The 12,824-nt window shown below is 46.4% G+C and overlaps 1 protein-coding gene across 4 annotated transcripts; it reads left to right on the top strand.

Annotated features, from left to right (window-relative positions):
- The first annotated feature begins 643 nt into the window (after positions 1–643).
- Positions 644–12,168, top strand: LOC122386083 (RCC1-like G exchanging factor-like protein). Of its 4 annotated transcripts, XM_043374891.1 has the most exons (10): positions 644–840; positions 7,702–7,899; positions 8,407–8,576; positions 8,731–8,830; positions 9,240–9,337; positions 9,594–9,781; positions 10,206–10,378; positions 10,815–10,970; positions 11,525–11,644; positions 11,910–12,168. In XM_043374891.1, the coding sequence occupies exons 2-10, from the start codon at positions 7,758–7,760 to the stop codon at positions 12,125–12,127; spliced, it is 1,365 nt and encodes a 454-aa protein (XP_043230826.1). In that variant the 5' UTR covers positions 644–840; positions 7,702–7,757; the 3' UTR covers positions 12,128–12,168. The 4 variants fall into 4 exon arrangements, with proteins under 4 accessions (XP_043230826.1, XP_043230828.1, XP_043230825.1 ...); XM_043374893.1 differs by lacking the exon at positions 7,702–7,899 and having other exon boundaries at positions 8,396–8,576; XM_043374890.1 differs by lacking the exon at positions 644–840 and having other exon boundaries at positions 7,499–7,899.
- The last annotated feature ends 656 nt before the right edge of the window (positions 12,169–12,824 follow it).

The raw sequence follows: 12,824 nt of genomic DNA, 5'->3' as shown, positions 1-12,824 counted from the left end.
CCTATCCGCCATGGATTGCTGGCTCGTGACTCGTGAGTAAGATACGAATTACGAAGCATGTAAAAATATGTGTTAATAACTCACTTGTCCTGAGAAGTCACCAAATAATATGTATAAAAACGATATAATATCCTCCCCCATCCCAAACGCGGGAACAAACACAAGGTTATCAAGGATTTCGTTATTTTCGAAACAGATGCGCCATAACACAGTTTTTAACCAGCTGATTAAAAAACTGCAAAAAAAGGTTTTAGGACTGCAAACTTCTGCCTCGTGAATGATTTTATTGATAAAAATCATCAAACACGATATTGAATTCCAATGAAATCAACACTGTGAGTGTTATTCACTACAAGAAAATTGATTTCTCTTGAGTGATTCAACCAAAAGGGCATATGAATAAATATTACGTCATCAGCTTACATCCTTTCTTTAGGGGACAGAGGATCTTAAAAGTCAATCCTTGGTTGCCTTTGCGCCACATTGCGCCACTTTGTATTCATTTCGTCTGCATGTTGTGTTTTCTTGTAAAGATAAGACAAAATGCCAGTTTAATTCATTTTCATTTCATTTTGGGACCAAAGTTAGGCTCAGGGCTACCTAACACCTGCCTTTTCAGCTGGATTTTCATGTCAAATTCTTTGTAGAGTATCTCAGACCACATCTCAGGACTCAAGGCCAGTTTCCAAACAATGTGTTTTGTGTTGTTTTGATTCTGCCTTTTGCCTAGGGAATGTTGCCAGTGCCGGCGGATTGCATTTCGGAGAGGGTGGGCAAGATATCGTGGGGGCCTCCTGGCGAAAAAGGGCCTTTGGTGTATAGGGGCCTCCTATAGATCTGGTGAGTGAATGGACGGAGGGGTAAACGTATATCATCTAACCAGTGACGTCGCCACCGATTTTCGAGTGGTGGAGGGGGAGGGGGGCAGAGACTCAAGGAGCCAAGCCTAGGGTACGGTAAAGTGGGGCTATTTGAAACGGATTTTACCGTTTTTGGCCTCTCCCTTCAAAACGGTTGATATTTCTCATAGCATGTAACTTGCAAAAACGTAGTTCTCTGCAACTGCTTTCAGATAGGCTGATTTTGGTTCAACTAGTAGCAATAAATAAATAAATATATATTTTTTTTTTAGTTGAAACCTGTCTCAAATAGCCCCATAGTGTTTCAAAATAGCCCCATATTTGAGACAGTTTTAGTTGCAAGGAAATTGAAGAAAATCGGTCAAGCTAGGGATAATTCTTTTACTGCTATGCGATTGGAAATTAGATTTTGATACTGCTAGCAAAAAGTATTTCTTTCAAATACAGTCACATCACCCTTATAATCAAATTTTTTGTTTTTCGTTGGACATAGCACTTCGGTCTGCTAAAAAATTGCGTTAATATATGCTTGGGCTGTCATAATATGATGTGACCCTATGCTTTAAAAATCAAAGGATGATAATATAGGACTATTTTCAAGTCAACGACAGTGAAAGTTTTCAAATTAAGTTGTTATGTTTAAAGGAAACAGTCCACTTTCCTGAAATCAGTATTTTGCTATTGATTTATGATTTTTTATGCTCAAAATAATCATGAAATAAAATAAAACCTTTTTGTAAAAACAATTATTTTCTATATTTTAATATAGGACGAACTATATTATATGTAAAATAATGTTTGACGCGGAAGCTTATTACGCATTGACCAATCATATTGTGTAGCTCAAACCTACGCAAACTGCATTGGCTGTAAGCAGCACGCTGATTGGCTGACGATGACGTGGCTGCATTCCTGTGCAAGGCACGCATTCCTCTACAAGGCACTCTTTTCGGAACGAGAAATGGAATATCTTCGTCTAGGGTGATCGTTGAGCCGTAAAAGCTCCTGATTTGTGCTAGTCTCAGCTCAAGCTACGAAACTGCTATTCCAGCTCAAAACCCCATGTTAAAAGTGAACTATTTCCTTTAACTCTGGCGGCGTAAAACATATAGGTCGAAAGTTGGTGGGGCTATTTGAGACAGGCTCGCTACTGCATTAAACACACCGTAATGCATCAAAAAAGAGAGAACAGTTTCCAAAATGGTTGAATGAATGGCCTGCATGATCGATTGTTCCATTGCACATCAACCTGTGAAGAAATGACAGAAAAAAGGTCAAACGGTTTTGATTTTATACCGATTTTCCTCGATCACTGCATGTTGTATCAAAGGGCCGGTTACCGCACTGCATTAAGCACGTACACTGAAGGCTGACCTAACAGTACGTATGTATGTCAAATAACCTTTAATGGCGCCTTCTCGTCAACCATAGTAGACATGGATCGATTGCCGACCACGTCAGTGACTGATGAAACATATTTTATGCACATATTCATAAGAGTAACTAATATCGTCACAAGCTGGATGGTCATAACGTGACAATGTGTTAATATTGCTTGCTGCTTTAAAGTACCATGAACCCATGGCCGATTCACAGGTGTTTATTATGTCGAACGTTTGATGCACTTTTATCAGATAGCGGTAATGTCTTTTCGGATGCATCATAATATCACCTGTTTTAGGGCCTTGACATCACAACCATCAGCTGTACATATTTGGCATATGTTGAAGTTTGACGATTTGGGTATCATCAAGATTCTGAGACATTGGGTTACACAATCGTCACTACCCTTAACAATACATGATGTCTTCATGAAAAATGTACTTAGCCCATAAGTATAACGTTAGTTACGATATATTCGGTTGCAAAGTTCTTAAAACTTCAACCATGTTAAGCTGCAGATAAGTGTGCTTTCTGTATAACTTGAATTGTGTTTTTAGACTGTATTTCTCATTTAATGCCAAATTTCTTTCAAAACTTTTCAAAATTTTCAAAACACCTTATCCATGGCATTCATCGTTCAATTCCACATCAGCCTGAGAAAAAATGATACAAATATATCAAACGGTTTTCATGGTACAGCAATTTTACTAAACCACTGCAGTACTGTCTCAAATAGCCCCACTGTCTCAAATAGCCCCACTTTACGGTACCTCCAAATCCTGTTTTCTCACCAGATTTAGGCCACTTATTTTTCATCACAGTCATGCCACCATTAACTTTTTTATCTAAAAAAAAGAACATAGGCCACCCGATCCATGTTTTTACATTAGATTGTAACTTCTTCACATTGCCACACCAGACAGTAATAATAATACAAAGAAAGAAACCGTAGTTTTTTTTTAACCCACAACACCTTTTCTTTTAAGTCGGTCTTTTTTGCCATTTTAGCCTCCCGTTAATCGGAGTTTAAATTCGGAGTTCAAAATCAATCGGATCAATCAATCAATCGGAGAATCGGAGTTGAAAATCGGAGGAACCCACTATGATCTCTGTCGGCTCCAAATCAGGCTCTGTAGTCTGTTGGCCAACTGATAGCTGAGGGCTCATCAGCCAGCCTTTGGGAGCCGGTGGACTTTTTGGGCACCACGCCGACCTCTGAGAGCCTATGCCGGTTTGTAAGGAGTAAGGACCCTATAGCCCGCGAGTTGCTGGGGGGGGGGCGTTAAACGCCCCCACTTTTTTCGCCGGGCCATAGCATAAAAACGGCGCGCCGCAGGCGCGCCAAATTTTAGGTACCTGTAGGGAATTGATTGAAGTTTATTGTGACAAAGTTTCAAAAAAATCGGTCGGAAAATTTTTGAGATATCGAGGTTTTAGTGACGTCATGATTTCTGAGTTTTCGACCAAAAACGGCATATGTTCAAAAAATCATATAAAATCACAGAATAGACATACAGACATTCCGTAAACGCCATTAGACTGCCAATACCATGATCAATCAAATGGCTATCTTCGATTATTGATTATCGTTCCGCATTTTCCATAATCTTGAACTGAATCTTGGCAATTTTTCGTGACTACTTCACGACCATGATACATGAATTTATTAAATTGAACTTTTTGAGCCAAAAACGTACACATATGATTAAATGAATGTCACCATCGTGTTCTACGCCCCCAATTACCTATAAAACGTGTGTCACAGGCTGCGAATATCAGTTTTGATTTTCGGGGATATGTGCCTACCCGGTTGACCTGACCTTGACCCTGACCTATGCTTGACTGACCTCTACATGGAGCTGACACTCTTGTAGACCTTATAAGATGGATTGTGCACCGTTTTGACAGAGTTTATGGCAAGAGGCGCCCATTGCGAAGTCCTGAAGTCCATGCTACTGAAAGCCCGATTTCAGGTGTTTGACCTGACCTTGACCCGACCTGTGACCTCAAAATTCAACTTTAAAGTACTCATCTGAAGCGTCTCGTCGCGCTCTTTCGTTTGCCGCCTCGTGCGTTTCGCTGCGCCTATTGGTTCTCGAGTTATCGGTTGGGGGCGTTTAACGCCCCCCCCCCCCCCCCAGCAAACGGTGGGTGGGGAAATACCCCAGCAACTGCCGGGATAAGACCCTGCGCCATTCTCCGACGACCCTACACTGGTATCTGAGGTCCCAAGTACCTAGATTATTGAGTGTCCCAGACTACCTCTGCGGGCCTTCGCCGGCTGGCGGGCGGCTCCTGCCCTGATGCCGAGGGCCCGCACGCATATTTTTTGCGAACCATATCGGTTTCTGATGGGCCCCCGCCGACTTCTGAGCGTCCGGTGCCGAGCTCTGAGGGCCAATGCCAGCTTCTGGACCCATGTCAGCCTCTGGTGGCCCAGACTGGTCTCTGATGATCCATACCAGGCTTTGAGGGTCAAGTATGAGTGGAGACCGTATTTTTCCCACGTAGGGCCCCCTCAGACCAGGACAATGCCTGTGTGGTAACTTGGAGACTGATGGCTTCTCAGGTGAATTCTCCGTAATTACCGTGGACACAAACTTAGGGCCGTCAGAGGCTTTAGTCTGAGACAATCAGGGACCAGTGTAGTAGTGCAATTTAGGCCGGTTGGGACCGTAAGTGGCTGACATGCCTTCCGAAACCCCACGTCGACTTCTTTAGATAACCCAGATGTCAGTTAATGTTACTATACGTTCCCGTCCCTAGAGACAGACCACCAAGATGCGCTTACGATCACCCAGAATGGGAGCCTGCTTCATTACGATTAGGAACTACTCTCGCCGCACACCGATAGCCGTCCAGCCATAAGCTGGACGTCGCGTAGTGAGGACGACGATTGGTAGAAACAACAGCTTGACGCCCCGGGGACGGAAACAATAGATTGATACGTAAAGGAGAATATCCGGGACACGGAGTTCGGTCGCCGAAAAGACGAAATGTAACGTATTGCTGAGCGAAAAAAAAAATGGTTTCGGGTTAACAAAATAATTAAGTGAAAACAGCCACAGGTAATCGGGCACCTATATCAACAATGCGCTCACATTGCATCCATGTTTCGTTTACGTATTTGCTGTTATGTGCACTGACAACTCGCAGTAAAAGTTCGTTTGCCTTTTCGCTTTTGCCGGCCCCTCAGTGGTAGCATTTTTGCTCCGACTGGGGGAGGGGGCAGGCCAGTAACTGCGAGGATTTGGCCCCCCCCCCCCCCAGTTAACATGTTAGACGAGGCCCTGGGAGGGGGGGGGGGAGACAACATTAGCAGACTGAAGTATAAGTGAGGTTGTCCCTTCCCCATGCGTTTCTTTAAAAAATCGTCATGAAATAGGCAAGCACTTGGCTTCTGTTCGGATAGTCAGTTCATTGGTGTCGCTCTGATTATCAGAACCCGAAAAAGTTGGGAGGGCCAGCCCCCCCCCCCCACACACACACACACACACTCAAGCAAAGTGGGGATGCCCGGCCCCTGCTGGCTCCCCCGGTGGCGACGCCCATGCACCCAACTAGCATAATCTACTCTACAAGCATATATTTCCCGCCTGTCAACTCAACGAAAACAAAATTCAAAATTGTAGTTATATTTTGCTTAATACAAGCTGTAATACAACAGTTACCTACCTGATCTCCGAGGGCGGAGGACTGAAATAATTAGTGGAAACTACAAAACGTCAAGTGAGGTGATCAGGTTAATAACCCATTATTCCATGTGCAAGGGGGCCTCCTGCGTACGTTTCGTTTCTCCTCCGTTCAGGGGCCTCCTCTGTACTCGGAAGGGCCTCCTCTATATACTACGCGCCTTGAAGCCTTCTCTGTGCATGGAGGGCCTCCCATGTGAACGGGGGCCTCTTCTGTATCCGACACGCTTCCGCTTTAGATAGAGGGCCTCACATGTGCACGGGGGCCTCCTGCGTACGTTTAGTTCCTCATCCGTTCAGGGGGCCTCCTCTGTGCTCGGAAGGGCCTCCTCTGTATACTACGCGCCTCCTCTGTACATGGAGGGCCTCCCATGTGCACGGGGACCTCCTGCGTACACATAGTTCATCCTCCGTTTCTGGAAGGGCCTCTCTTTGCAGGGACTAGGAGGGCCTCCTGGCACGACAGAGCCTCGTCTTAACATTGTAGACCCTCAGGGAACCTTCTTTTGCATGAAAGTGACATTTTTGCACGGAAGCCTTTAGCCTCTTTCATGCATGGCTGGTCCTAAAAAAGCGGAATAAAGGGCCTGCGGCCCTCTATTCTGAACAAAGGGCCTCCACCCAGAACAGGGTGGGCAAAAAGATAGTTTTGCCCATCCTGAGATTTTTCAGGGTGGGCAGCTGCCCACCCTGCCCCCCGGAATCCGCCGCCCCTGAATGTTGCCATCAACATTTATTTATTTTAGTTATTGTATTATGCCCATTACCTACCATCAGACTTACTAATTGGTTGTGCTTTTGCAACATGAATGAGTATTCTTTGTCTTCCTTTGATACACCACAGTAGATTCTTGACAATTCTAATTAGAGCCAAACCTGTGAAATGCTGAAATGCAAACCGAAACAGATTCATGTTTCGGTTCAATGTTCATGACTCATGTGTTACCCCTGTCCCCTACCCTTAGCAATGGAACTTCTACCACAAAATGTATTTTGCAGTGGCTAAGGTTGCTGTTATAACAATTCAATAGCCTCTTAGTGTCCAAAGTTTGAATCATATGCTGATAATTTTTTTGTGTGCAAAATCAAAAATACCGGCATGCTACCGGCAAGACATGCCAGATACCACGAAAAAATCTGCGGTAGTGAAAATTTACCGGCATGCCGGTAGTGCGGTAGGGAAATTTTGCAACTCTATCACGGCCGCATCGCGCACGTCATTCTCACGAATGTCGAACGGCGCGAAACAGTGATTGATGATTCGGTTCTTCGTCTGAAAACCTTTCTGGCTATGATATATGTGAGGTAGCATTTGTTAGACTAAGCATTGAAGATGTCGAACTTTAATTAGAATGCTGCCTTGCTTGTCCTATGATTGAAAGTGGATCAGTGGACTCCCCGTTCCTCGCCTATGCATAGGCGGAGGAACGGGGAGGGCACCGGGGCACCGTGCCCCCTTTGATTTTGGCATTTTAACATTAGCCCTATGGGCGTTGCATGGAAAGAATGGGACCAAAAGTCGGCGGTGCCCCCCCCCCCTCCCTTAATTGAAGGTGTTCCGCCGCTACTGAAGTGGAAATTGCTCCAAAAAGTCGAGAAATATTTTCTAGCATGAAGGCTAAATACCAATTAGTAGCCGACACTTTTTTCGAAAGGTAGACATAAATGACGCTGTAAATTCAATTTATGGCGAAGTGAAATACACTGTAAACAACACAGTGGATGATAGGGTTGGAGGCGCCAGTTATATTTATTTTGCTATATAGTATATACTTTGTAGTTTTCAAGTATTTTGCCAGAAAATATAATTTAGAAAGATTATATGATGAATTCAGTGAGGTCCTGCTTGCTTTCACTTGTCTCGAGAAAACAGTTGACTTGCCCCAGAGGAGTAAAACATTGGATAGACGGCAAACCGAGAAGAAAACATCCTGTAAATCCAGAAATTGAAGATCGGCTTCCAGGTAAGGATTATTATGGCAGATAACATTGATTTTGCATTAATAAATCATAGGTTTCTCGTATCCTTGCTTCAATTTTAGCTCTTAGCTTTGATAGCGGCCCTTAGATTGATGGGAAGGGGACTTTGACCACCCAGATGAGCTTCTGATTGTAGTCCCAAACTGATAAAGATGCTGTTAACTAGTTAAGATGGATGCCAAACACATTTTAATTTTTAACTCTTTACATGCTAGATACCAATCTGTGCTGACAGTGACAGGAGCTTTGTGTAGTAAGGACGGACGAGGACTAAGGAAGCACCATCTTTAAGTGAGTTTGCCACTACTAGCCACCCCCTAATAAATATGTGGCAATATGCCTGTTGAGGCATCGGGCCCAGTTGTTTCCTTCAGCAGTGGTTGCCTCAGTTCCATGCAAAATAATATAAGTTTTATCATTTTAGAATCATATTAGGTTAGCTAGAAATTAGGTTTATAATACTTTGTTAACATGTTTCAGCTGCTTTTCAGTAAACAAGTACATATCGGAAGGTACTAGGCCAGACAACCGGGTCTATACATGGGGCTATGCTGAGCTGGGAGCTCTTGGAAACAGGAATCTTCTGAGACCTAAGAATGGGAAGAAGCCATACACCTATCTGCATCGCCCAATGAGGCTCTGGTTCGCTGAGCTTAACAAGGCAAGTGATCATGATAAGTTTTGTGGCACTTCGACCTCTGGTAATTAGACATACATCATTGCAGTTTCCATAATCCATCCCTTTGTGTGACTGTGAGACACTGACAGGAGGTAGATTCAGAGGAGTGATGCTGACTATGCAATGTCTGTTTCAGGTAACAGATGTGGCCTGTGGGTATGGCTTCACTGTGATGGCTGTCAACAGACCTGACTACAAACTGTTTGGCTGTGGTCTCAACACAAGTTCTCAGATAGGTGAGAGGTCATTAATGGATTGACAACCAGAGTTATAGGTAACATGTGACCTTTACTTTATCCCATTGCTGTTTGGGGTCATGCACTTGGCCTTCATAAGTTGAATAGTGATAGCTGAGGTCTTCCAGAGATTCCTTGGACTGCAATCGAGGTAGAGTGTCAGTGTGCAAAGTTCACTGTTGATGTTCCAGTCACTTCCAGCATTTTATGACCGATGAGGTCACAATTTGTGTATCTCATGAGACAGAGTAGGGTTCATCATAACTCTCATCATAACTTTCAGGCAGCTTGCCCACATGGCACCTCTACTAAAAACCTTCAAGGATTGATTGATAGGACTGTCACACTACTGCAGCCTCCCCAGAGATGTCACTTCTCCTCACCTCCCGCCCCACCATTCTTTGGACAGGCCAGCAGGAGGCACGTGCTGGCCACCCTCTGGAGAGGGTAACCTCACCAGTGCCCATCACAATACCTGTGGATGACCCCAGCATCAAAGTCACAGCGGTAAGTATGCCAGTGTGCAGGGTATTCATGTCGTTCACCGATGTCAAATCGTACCTGAAGAGTATTTGCTTCTTGAATGTTCAGAGTACCTATAGATGCATTTGGATTCTATCAATGGCATCAAACGCATTTATCCATTTTCATCCATAGGAAATCTTCTTTCCTTTTGCTTTGCAACTATTTCATGACTTCTTACAGCCATTTTCATCCTCCATGAGCCCGCCGCCTCACGGCACCTCACGCCCCTGCCCTACAGGTGGCATGCGGCCGGAGTCACACAGCGTTCGTGACCAGCGACGGCGCCGCCTACACGCTCGGCAACAACGCGTACGGCCAGTGCGGGAGGCAGGTTCTGGAGCGGGAGGACTACAGCAGTAACGCCACTGTGCACAGGGTGCCGCTGGAGCGGCCTGTACGGTCCGTCACCTGCGGCCAGGACCACACGTGAGGCTCCCCATCCTCTCCCCTTATCCCCACACTGTGAGGCTCCCCCCTTATCCTCTAGTAGGACGGATGGGGGATGGTGGAGTGGGCGGGGGTGTAAAAGGGCGCTGCAAGAGCCATTGAAGGCCATTTCGCATTGGTGGAGTTTGGCTTTGCTCTGGAAGGTGGACGAAACCAAGGAAGGAAACCTGGGCATATTGGGCTCTCATGCATATGCATTAAATTGAGTACATAGTTATCATTAACGTCGCTAGTTTTGTTCGTCCTACAATAAATCGTACCCGGCCAACCTCAATCAGAAGGGTGTACTGTTCCGGCCCAGACGCCGCAATACGTTTGTGACCCCCAGTATGTTTGTGACCGGTGTCGACCGGGAGTACCTGCTGCCATAGTATGTTTGTGACCAAGCGTACTGTCATTTCAGTATGTTTGTGACCGAGTGCGGCCGGGTGTACTGCTGCGGCTGGGGCGCCGACGGTCAGCTCGGCAGCGGCGCCTTCGACAGCCGCTGGCAGGCGCTACCGGCCGGCGGAGACCTCGAGGGAGAGCGCATCGTCCAGGTGGCCTGCTCGGCAGACTGTGTGCTGGCCGTCAGTGGTGAGTGGCGCGGTGCGGGTCCGACAAATGCGCGAGGAAGACTGTCGTTGACTGTAATAGCTAGATGAGGGACATTTTTTCAACGAGCATTCTTTAGCAGGCCTTTTTTAGTAGGCGTTTTGTCTCAAAGTTGCCCCTCTATGAACATACCATTTGTCACGTGTAATGGTCTCATGGGGTCGATGTCAGTAGTGTTGTTGCTGCTGTCCCGCCCGCACAAATGTGATGTTTATTTATCTATTTGTTTATTTCACGTCGCGACAAACCCATCCATTCGAGAACGGCTATTCCGGGCGTCATGTCATGTGGCGGAGATGATGGATAAAAACGTTTCCTCTGTTCTCGAATTCGATGGCTATTATGCTACGGGGTTTCTTTCGCGTAATCAATGGCCCTGTGGTCCCGTTTTATTACGTTGCGACCCGTCTTCCCACAGAGTCCGGTGACGTGTTCGGCTGGGGTAACTCGGAGTACGCCCAGTTCGCCAGTGTGACCGAGGAACAGCAGCTGAACGTGCCCCGGAGGCTGCCACTCGGCGTCGGAAAGGTCACAGATGTGGCCAGCGCCGGCACCATGTGTGCTGTGCTAAACGGTCAGTTGGGGTGCCTAGTGTGTGTGTGTGGGGGGGGGGGGGAAGCCTGCACTGTCAATCTCAGTAGTATTGGAAAATTTGCTGATGGGCAGGCAAATCATGGGTATTTGGGTTTGATTGTGCGTTGCAGTCAGCTGTTGTTGAGTTTTATGAATGGAATGTTGTGGTACAGACTGACTAGTACTCGACACTGTGCCGTATCTTATCAACTGTGATCTGGACTTCGTGGTCGTTTGTTCTTCTTCATACTTTTATTACTCAGGGTTTCGAGTGACGCATTACGGCAAATACGCTCACACTGAGACTGTAGTAACCGGTGTTTGACTTTGCTATCTGCTCCGCTTTCTCGGTATGCTGAAAGACGATAAAGATGTTGATTCACGGATTAGAAGCCCAAGAACTCAGCGATACTGAGCCACCGAATGGGCAGTTTTCGGGGATCGAGTTCTCATATTTTTTCACACCATAGGACACTACATGCGCCTTAATATGTACCGATGAATGTTGAACCGGTTTGTTTTTGTCATCACTTACAGCCTACATCGTGTTTGCAGATCGAGGAGAGGTGTACGTGTGGGGCTATGGGATGCTCGGCAAGGGCCCGGAGCTGGACGTATCAAAGGAGCCCTCTCTGATACCGCCGACACTGCTGGGACGGAACGACTTCAGCCCCGGTAGGGGACGCGCCACGCTTCCGAGGGTCGTAGGGGACGGGTAGTTGGTTACACCTCGAACCGATTGGCCATCTTTGGTTGACTCATGAGCGTAACGCTTGTCTCGATGTGTAGACTAATTGTGTAGTCTAATGTTGTTCCCTCAGACATGTTCATCGTTCGTTTCTGGGATTTACCATTGGTCCGATGCCCGAGCCCAACCTCTACCCCATACAGCCACCCGTCTCGGGCTGGTATCTGTACCGTTTGTCTGTTGTTCCCTCAGACAACACGCCCGTCTCGGTGGTGTCTGGCCTGTACCACCTATCGGTGACCACCAGCGGCGGTGACCTGTTCACGTGGGGTCACAACCGGCACGGCGCGCTCGGCCTGGGTCACACCGAGGACCGCCTGTTCCCGCTGCGAGTCTCCATCCCCGCCCGGGTCACCAAGGTGGCCTGCGGCGTCGACCACATGGCCGCACTCTGCAGGGAGTACATCTGAACCGGGTACAACGGCGACAATACACAGCTGATCTCTAGTCATCACAGAGTGGTCTGATCTGGACTCTTCACAGACCTGGGAAGGAGGGCGACATGGACTCATGAGATGTTGCGAGTTTTATAGAAACCACAAAAGCGGTGACCTTAGTGTGATTCGGTGTCAGTATTTGTTGATAGGCTTTGAAGGTGCCCCTCGGCTGGTAACTTGTTGCAGCGGTTACCACTTGAATATGGAAAATGTCCCCAACACCTTTGTCGAGCAGAGCAGACTTTTCCTTGAAACAGGAGGTTATGACATTGACGTCCCTCGATCATCGCTCGGCTAGTCACATTTAACATTGCTTGGGTGGCACTGGAGGCGTATCTCGTGGGCTGCTTTTAGTCTTTAGATAGCATGCTTTGATAATCAGTTTCCGTATCGAATGTACATTTCCATGAGCATTGGCAGCATGCGTGAGAACATCCCATCATGGACGTTCTCAGCTCATTGGATTGGCCCTGCTATCGGTCGCGAAATTTGAACTAATGTTTTAAAGAAACCATTAGCTAGGTCATGATGATGAATAGTCCACTACTATGCTCCAAGCTCCAAACGACATTGCTAGCACGGCTGCAACTAAGCATCAACCATTGTGGCGATTCGAGTAAGAATGTCGTATTGATCGCAGCTCACACGCCAAACGACACTTATGAAAAAG

This window comes from Amphibalanus amphitrite, unplaced genomic scaffold (assembly GCF_019059575.1).
Source record: "Amphibalanus amphitrite isolate SeventyFive unplaced genomic scaffold, NRLGWU_Aamphi_draft 000239F_arrow, whole genome shotgun sequence".
NCBI classification, from domain to species: domain Eukaryota; kingdom Metazoa; phylum Arthropoda; class Thecostraca; order Balanomorpha; family Balanidae; genus Amphibalanus; species Amphibalanus amphitrite.
The sequence above is the reverse complement of the archived record's forward strand: the minus strand, read 5'-3'. Positions and strand labels throughout refer to the sequence as shown.